Source organism: Otolemur garnettii, unplaced genomic scaffold (genome assembly GCF_000181295.1).
Source record: "Otolemur garnettii isolate 467f Iridium unplaced genomic scaffold, OtoGar3 scaffold00068, whole genome shotgun sequence".
Taxonomy (NCBI): domain Eukaryota; kingdom Metazoa; phylum Chordata; class Mammalia; order Primates; family Galagidae; genus Otolemur; species Otolemur garnettii.
The window spans coordinates 1,141,984-1,150,642 of record NW_003852463.1 but is presented as its reverse complement, the minus strand read 5'-3'; the positions used below and the strand labels follow the sequence as shown (position 1 = coordinate 1,150,642).

Genomic DNA, 8,659 nt, shown 5'->3' with positions numbered 1-8,659 from the left:
GTGGTTTCCTCCTCCAGTACGTCTTCCATCCCTGCCTACCAAATTCCTACCCCTTCCCCAAGAGCATCTAGAACTGGTTCTCCTTGCAGCTGGTCCAGATTTCGAGCCTTCCTGGGCAAACTCTTCCTGGATGCTGGGCCCTCCGAAGAACTTCCAGGCAGTCCTCGGACACGTGCCCTTCTCAGCCTTAGATTAACACTCCAGACTCCCCTGAGGGCCGGTCTACGTTTCTCCGGACCCGGGCGCTCCTCTCATTACCAGCCCCACACTCGCTGAGGTGTCTGCCCGGGCTCACCTATGCCAGAAGGTCGCAGCTAACTACAACTGAGTCAATCAAAGCCCGCGGTGGAGACGCAGGGCGGAAACGCCAGCGCCTGGTCACCGCCCGTAGCGTTTTCGGAGAGCGCCCCGCCACGTAGGGGCGGAGCCACGCGCCTACAAAGGGCGTGGCCTCCACCCTGCGCGGGAAAGGGGCCTGCGCCGGCTGCGCGCGCACAGTCGGCGGCCGCGCGCAGTACGCTGAGGGCTGGGATGGCGGCGGCGGCGACAGCTGGGAGCGGGACTCCCCAGGAAGAGGAGGGACCTGGTGGGGAGGCCCCGGCCTCGCAGGCCCAAGCCCCAACAAGTGCAACCGGGGCTCGTCTTTCGAGGCTCCCACTAGCACGAGTAAAGGCCTTGGTGAAGGCGGACCCAGATGTGACGCTAGCTGGACAGGAAGCCATCTTCATTCTGGCGCGAGCCGCGGTGCGACCGGAGCGCTGAGGGCGCGGGGGCGGGGTCTCCAGGGGGGCGTGGATCGGAGGCGGGATTCTGAGAAACGAGGGTAGACCCGGCTAGCTGTGGGAGGGGGTTGTGTCCTGCCACAGGACGGGAGTTGTATTGGTTTGTTAACACATCTGCTTCTTAGTGAGGGCCCGGACGACCTTCATTAGCATTTCCAGTGTCTAACGCAGAACCTGTAGAAGGCTAGTGAGTAGGGTTGATATACAAGTAAGGAAAAGGGACGTGTCATTCGGGTTTACTGGGAAAAAGGGTAGCAGAATTGACCTTCTTAAAGTCTGGGACAGCCTTAGCTTCCAGAACATGCCTATGCTCCTGAGCCTGCCTTCTCCCTGCCTGTCCCCACTCACAAACAAGAATGTTCGCGTCTTCAGTGTGATAGAACCTATTGTTAGAACTCTGCTTGTTTGCTTCACAGGAGCTGTTTGTGGAGACTATTGCAAAAGATGCCTACTGCTGTGCTCAACAAGGAAAGAGGAAAACCCTCCAGAGGAGAGATTTGGGTAGAGATTTGTAGCGTCTGGGGGCTGCCGTGGGAGGGCTCGGCTAGGCTTCCTCTTTACCTCTGGCTCAGAGATGCTACAGGGGCTCTCCCTATTATTTTTTCTGTTCACCTGCCACAATGCCAGAAGGCCCTACCTTTGGAGTCTCTATGCTTTGGATAGCTGGAGGCATGGTGAGGCAGAATCTGAAAGGTACCTGGGGGTTGCTAAAGCTGCCTAGACAGACCCCTTAATGCCTTCTGGCATGTTGTACCAGAGAACGACGTTTTCTTTTTTACCTAGCAAATGGTTTTTTTTTTTTTTGGAGACAGTCTCATTCAGTTGCTCTTAGTAGAGTGTGGTGGCATCATAGCTTACAGCAACCTCATACACCTTGGGCTCCACCTCTTGCCTCAGCCTCCCTGGTAGCTGGGACTACAGGTGCCCATCACAAAACCTAGCTACTTTTTTTTCTTTTCTTTCAGTTTTTGGCCGGGGCTGGCTTGAACCTGCCACCTCAGGCATATGGCGCCGGTGCCCTACTCCTCTGAGCCACAGGTGCCACCCCCCAGCTACTTTTTTTAGAGATTGAGTCTCACTTTTGCTCAGGCTAGTCTTGAACTCCTGAGCTCAGGCAGTCCACCCACCTCAGCCTCCCAGAGTTCTGGGATTCCAGGTGTGAGCGCTGCACCCTGCTGGGGGTTTGATTTTTTACTCTTGTCTGGCTGGTAACCCTGGCAAGCTTTCATACACTGTATTTTTACACAACTTCCTGTATTACTAAACTCTTCTCTGATGACTTTCAGAGCAAAGAGAATAAATAAATTCTGGTGAAAGCCTGGGTTGTGAGAAGGTTCCACCTCCCATCCCCTACATTGAATAGTCTTTGCTTAGGCTTTTCTTACTCTTGAAGAGAGACCAGTAAGAGTTGGTGGTGGAGTAGAAATGGATCTCAAGACAGTAAGGGACATTTTATAAATTCCCTCATTTGTGAAAAGCCTCGTATCCTTCACTGTGTGGATTGTATTGTTTGGGGACCAATGTCCATATGACTGGAGTTAGTGATGTGTTCCTTTACCTTGTGTTTCAGATAATGCAATAGAAGCTGTGGATGAATTTGCTTTTCTGGAAGGTGAGTTCTGTTAATGGTGGGCAATCATTTCCACCAGTCTTTTCCATGCCAATGATGTGAGTTCAAACTTTATAAAATGGGCTGATTCTTTATGTGGAGGGATAATTCTTTCTCCCTAGTTATTGTTATTTGGATAGGAAAAACTAATTTGCCAAACCTAGTGAGGGTCAGTTTCTTCCTTTGGGGAATTAGAATTTCTACTTGAAAATGGCTAACCATAAAGAAATGGGAGGGAATGTAAAGACTCTAGAGGAATTATTAATAGATAGATTCAAAAGTTTCATGTTTACTTTGGTTTCTATCCTTGAATAAAAACTCTACATCATTACAATAATGTTAGAGGTTGAGAAAAATTGTCATTATGTTCTTTTTTCTTCAGCAATCTGTTAAGTGATTATTTTGTTGCTGTGAGATTCTGTACTTGCCTGTATTCATTTGTTCTTAGGAGTTATGGATTAACTTGTATACTGACTAAATTTTGTCATTGAAATAATTGAAGTACGTCTCTCAGAGGTATTTATTAGCTACTTTCTCTCAGAGCTATTTCTGCTATTTAATTTCTAAATCTGATCAGCTTACTCTTCACATACAGTCACATGCTACGGGAATGACTTTTTGGTTAACTACTGACCCAATAGATCAGTGTTTCTCAGCTTTTCTAATGCCTCCTAATGCTGCGACCCTTTAATACAGTTCCTCATGTTGTGGTGACCTGCAAGCATAAAATTATTTTTCTTGCTACTTTATAACTGTAATTTATCTACTGTTATGAATTGTAATGTAACTCTCTGATATGCAGAATGTATTTTCATTGTTACAAAGGGGTCGTGACCCACAGGTTGAGAACCGCTGCAATAGATGGTGGTGGTCCCATTAAGATTATGATAGAGCTGAAAAATTCCTATTGCCCACTAGTGAAGCCATCTTAACATCCTAATGAATCATATTGCCTTTCCTGTGTTCTATGCTTAGATACATAGACCTTTTTTTCTTTCTTTTTTTTTTTTTGAGGCAGATTCTCACTCAGTCTCCCTGGCTAGAGGTGCTATGGCATTACAGCTCACAGCAAGCTCAAACTCTTGGACTCAGCAATTTTCCTGCCTCAGCCTTCTGAGTAGCTGGAACTACAGGTGCCCACTACAATGTGTGGCTAATTTTTCTATTTTTTGAAGAGACAGGGTCTTGTTTTTGCTCGTGCTGGTCTCGAACTCCTAAGCTCAAGGGATCCTCCTGCTTCAGCTTCCCAGAGTACTAGGATTACAGGCATGAGTTACATGCCTGACCTTTTTTTTTTTTTTTTAATCATGGGGATTCATTGAGGGTCTAAGAAATGACTTTTTTTTCTTTTTAATTTTTAAAATTGTAGAGGCTGAGTCTGGCTATGTTGCCCAAGCTGGTCTTGAACTCTTCTGGCCTCAAGTAATCTTCCTACTTCATTGATTGAAAAAACTTTTTTTAAAGTATACTGTGTATTCTGTTTAGCTTTAAGAGTTGATCTCAGAAGTAACTTGCCATTATCAAAAGCAGACACTAATTTTTTTTTGATTAGAGGTGTTTTGCTTTTATGGCTTTATTTTGTTTTTCTTATGTGTTTTTTTTTTTTTCTCTCTGAATTATCTATGCTTTTTTTTCCCCAATGAATTTTGACTTCTGCTTTCACTGTGTAAACTTGCATTAAAATACCTGGTGTTTTTCATTCTTTTAATAACAAAAGACTAAAGTGGCTGGTTAGAAGTTGTGTGTGTGTGTATGATGTATGTATGGGGTTGGGAGGGGGGGGTTGTTGCCTGGCAGTTTTACTTTATGGTGAATAAAGGTGGGACCAGATGTTATACTGGGGAGGCCCCCAGGGCCAGAATGCACACAGCTTTACTTTGAGGAGCTGGCATTTCCAGAAGCTGTTTTACTTCTCTTCAAATAGTCCACTTGGTTCTTTACAAGAAGGCCCTGTGAATTGTTTTACAAGTTAGGTTTAAATGACTGCTTGCTGGTAGTGTTGCTTATAGGGAAGATTGTGGGGAGATACGGGCATCTGTTTCTCGTACAGACCCGTGGGTCATTATCCCATTTTTTGTCTTGAGTCTCTTTTTGTCTTCCTTTTTTTTTTTTTTTTTTTTGCATTTTTTGGGTGGGGCTGGGCTTGAACCCACCACCTCCAGTATATGGGGTTGGCACCCTACTCCTTGAGCCACAGGCACGGCCCACTTTCTGTCATTCTTGTTGACTGAGTCTGGAGCCTCCCTATGGTTCTTCTTGACATGTAGACGCCCCTCCTCTGCTGAAGCTTCCTCTGTTCATTCTAGGTTCATTTTCCCTCTGCTCTATAAACATGCTTCGGTCAGATTTCTCTTGCTCAGTTTTTTGCTGAAATCCCTTGACTTCTGGTGGGCCCCTATTCTTTGTTACAGATTTATAAACTTTTTATACCTTTTTTCCTTTTGAATGGAATCTTGGGCAGGGGGCCATATTAACGTGTGGGCTCAGATCTGGAAATGGAACTTTCTGTAAAGACTATATGCTCTTTGCCTAGAGAACTTATTTAATCACTCAGCCTTCCCTTATGTTGTCTTCACAAATGCTCATTAACAACAACTTTTTGGCTCAGGACCTATACTCAGTGGTTAGGGTCCTGGCCACATACATCGGGGCTGGCGGATTTGAGCCTGGCCTGGGTCTCCTAAACAACAGTGACAACTACAGCAAAAAAAAAATAGTGGGGTGTTGTGGCAGGCACCTGTAGTCCCAGCTACTTGGGAGGCTGAGGTGAGAGAATCGCTTAACTGCCAAGATTTTAAGGTTGCTGCAAGATGTGATGCCATGGCACTCTATTGAGGTCAACATAGTGAATCTTTGTCTCAAAAAAACAAAAACAAAAAGCAAAAATCTTCTTAGCCCTTCTTCCACCTCTAATGCTAACTCTCTAAACCAGTATATTTAATTCTTTTTTTTTTTTTGAGACAGTCTCACTGTGTTACCCTCAATAGAGTACTGTGGCTTCATAGCTCACAGCAACTTCGAACTCTAGGGCTTAAGTGATTCTCTTGCAGCATTTTCCCAAGTAGCTGGGACTACAGGTGCTGGCATAATGCCCGCCTTTTTTTTGTTGTTGTTGCAGTTGTCATTGTTCTTCAGCCGGCCTGGGCCGGGTTCAAACCTGCCAGACTAGGTGTATGTGGCCAGTGCCATAACCACTATGCTACAGGTGCCAAGCCCAGTATGTTTAATTCTTAATTGCTCACCCCTGTAGGGTAGATTTTTCCCCAGGAATATTTTGGTAGATGTTTCTGGAAATTAGTATTTTGGTCTTACAGAACTGCTGCTAATATTAAAGCCCCTCCTGCTTTCAGTAATCTGGGTCTTGAGACACCTTGCTTTACTTATTGCTCTTTGTATGTTTAGGTACTTTGGATTGATTGCTGAGCTGGGCAGTTTTGTGAGCCGTCGTCTGCATCTTTCAGCTCGTCCCTCTCCACAGGCCTCAGCTTTGAAGAACAGAGTTTTTGCACTTATATACACTCTTCCTGTTCTCCCCTCACCTATGCCGAAATAAGCAGAGATCTCATCTGTTAGCTTTTCTCTACAAGGTCTTCCACTACTTGTGACTGTCTTCCATGTCAGCCCTGGATGCAGCAGCTGCTGGTTGGAGCAGAGATGAAGAAAGTGTTCTGTATAAGTGGCTTACTGAATAAGGAGGATCAGAATAAAGGTCTTTGGTCCACTTCAGTCTAGTGTGTTTTATAGTCTCACCTTTGTTCTTGCTCCTGTGACTACAGAGCCTGCCCAGGCCCAGCCATAGACATTCCTGGTTTTCTCTGTCAGGCACTCTAAACCATAATTCTTTCATTAATTTTGTTCATTTTTCCAGAATATAGTATTAGAATTTACAGAATGCCACTTTCCCCAAGAATTAAAATAAATAACGGTCCTATAACGAAAACTAGTTGGATTTTTTAAACAGTTTTATTTATTGAGACATTCACATACCATACAGTTGAACAATTTAAAGTGTACAATATATAGTCACAGATACATTCACAGATAATGTGCAACTCTACCACAGTCAATTTTAGAATATTTTTATATGAATGAAATCTTTAAAAAAATTTTTTATACTTCTAAAGATTTTTTTTTTAATTGTTGGGGATTCATTGAGGGTACAAGAAAGTAGGTTACACTGATTGGATTTGTTAGGTAAAGTCCCTCTTAGAATTATGTTTTGCCCCTCCCCAAAAGTTGTGTCACACACCAAGACCCCACCCCCTCTCTCCTTTCCCACACCCCTCCCTCCTTTCTCTGCTCTCCCCTTCACAACCTCTACCATGTCATTAATTGTCATTAATTGTATTCATCAAAATTGAGTACATAGGATTCATGCTTTTCCATTCTTGTGATGCTTTACTAAGAATAATGTGTTCCACTTCTATCTAGGTTAATACAAAGGCTGTGAAGTCTCCATTTTTTTTAATGGCTGAATAATATTGCATGGTATACATATACCACAGCTTGTTAATCCATTCCTGGGTTGGTGGGCATTTATGCTGTGTCCACATTTTGACAATTGTAAATTGAGCTGAAATAAACAGTCTAGTGCAAGTGTCCCTATGATAAAAGGGTTTTTTCCCTTCTGGGTAGATGCTCCGTAATGGGATTCCAGGATCAAATGGGAGGTCTAGCTTGAGTTCTTTGAGGGTTCTCCATACTTCCTTCCAAGAAGGTTGTATTAGTTTGCAGTCCCACCAGCAGAGTAAAAGTGTTCCCTTCTCTCCACATCCTTGCCAGCATCTGCAGTTTGGAGATTTTGTGATGTGGGCCATTCTCACTGGGGTTAGATAATATCTCAGGGTGGTTTTGATTTGCATTTCTCTAATAATTAGGGATGATGAGCATTTTTTCATGTTTGTTAGCAATTTGTCTTCTTTAGAGACGGTTTTATTCATGTCTCTTGCCCACTGATACATGGGATTGTTGGCTTTTTTCATGTGGATTAATTTGAGTTATCTATAGATCGTAGTTATCAAGCTTTTGTCCAATTCAAAATATGCAAATATCCTTTCCCATTGTGTAGGTTGTGTATTTGCTTTGGTTGTTGTCTCATTAGCTGTACAGAAGTTATCAGTTTAATTAAGTCCCATTTGTTTATTTTTGTTGTAATTGCCATGGCAGTCTTCTTCATGAAGTCTTTTCCCTAGGCCGATATCTCCCAGTGTTTTTCCTATGCTTTCTTTGAGAATTTTTATTGTTTCGTGCCTTAAATTTAAGTCCTTTATCCATCTTGAATCAATTTTTCTGAGTGGAGAAAGATGTGGGTCCAGTTTCAATCTTTTACATATGGATTTCCAGTTCCCCCAGCACCATTTATTGAATAGGGAGTCTTTCCCCCAAGGTATGTTCTTGTTTGGTTTATTGGAGATTAGGTGGTTATAAGATGTTAGTTTCATTTCCTGATTTTCTAGTCAATTCCAAATGTCTATGTTTCTATTTTTGTGCCCGTACCATGCTGTCTTGTAGTACAGCCTAAAGTCTGGTATGCTGATGCCCCTGGCTTTGTTTTTATTACTAAGAACTGCCTTAGCTATACGGGTTTTCTTTTGGCTCCATACAAAACAAAGAATCATTTTTTTCCTAGTCTTGAAAGTACAATGTTGGTGTTTCAATAGGGATGGCGTTGAATTGATAGATTGCTCTGGAAAGTGTAGACATTTTTAACAATGTAGATTCTTCCCAGCCATGAGCATGGTATGTTCTTCCATTTGTTAAAGTCCTCTGCTATTTCCTTTCTTAGGGTTTCATAATTTTCTTTATAGAGGTTCTTCACCTCTTTTGTTAGGTATATTCCTAGGTATTTCATTTTCTTTGAAGCTATGGTTCTTTGAAGCTATGAAGGGAGTTGTTTCCTTAATTAGCCTCTCATCTTGTCTGTTATTGGCGTATTCAAAGGTTACTTACTTGTGGACATTGATTTTATATCCTGAGACATTACTGTATTTTTTGATGACTTCCAGGAGTCTTGTGGTGAGTCTTTGGGGTTCTCTGAGCATAAGATCATATCGTCAGCAAAGAGGGAGAGTTTGACCTCCTCTGCTCCCATTTGGATGCTGTTTATTTCCTTGTCTTGTCTAATTGTATTGGCTAGAACTTCCAGCACTATGTTGAATAGTAATGGTGACAGAGGACAACCTTGTCTGGTTCCAGTTCTGAGAGAAAAAGCTTTCAGTTTTACTCCAGCCAGTGAAATATCAGCTGTGGGTTTGTCATAGATAGCTTC

General features: G+C 43.0%; 1 protein-coding gene across 1 annotated transcript; it reads left to right on the top strand.

Annotated features, from left to right (window-relative positions):
• The first annotated feature begins 478 nt into the window (after positions 1-478).
• On the top strand, positions 479-6,117 carry POLE4 (DNA polymerase epsilon 4, accessory subunit). Its single transcript, XM_012807394.2, has 4 exons — positions 479-744; positions 1,199-1,283; positions 2,353-2,394; positions 5,794-6,117. The coding sequence occupies exons 1-4, from the start codon at positions 532-534 to the stop codon at positions 5,805-5,807; spliced, it is 354 nt and encodes a 117-aa protein (XP_012662848.1). The 5' UTR covers positions 479-531; the 3' UTR covers positions 5,808-6,117.
• Positions 6,118-8,659: the final 2,542 nt, after the last annotated feature.

Excerpts from the sequence above, each read along its gene's own strand:
- POLE4 (XM_012807394.2), top strand. The coding sequence starts at position 532 with ATGGCGGCGGCGGCGACAGCTGGGAGCGGGACTCCCCAGGAAGAGGAG. Across the intron at positions 745-1,198 it reads TCATTCTGGCGCGAGCCGCG|GAGCTGTTTGTGGAGACTAT; the intron begins GTGCGACCGGAG and ends TTTGCTTCACAG. Across the intron at positions 1,284-2,352 it reads CCTCCAGAGGAGAGATTTGG|ATAATGCAATAGAAGCTGTG; the intron begins GTAGAGATTTGT and ends CTTGTGTTTCAG.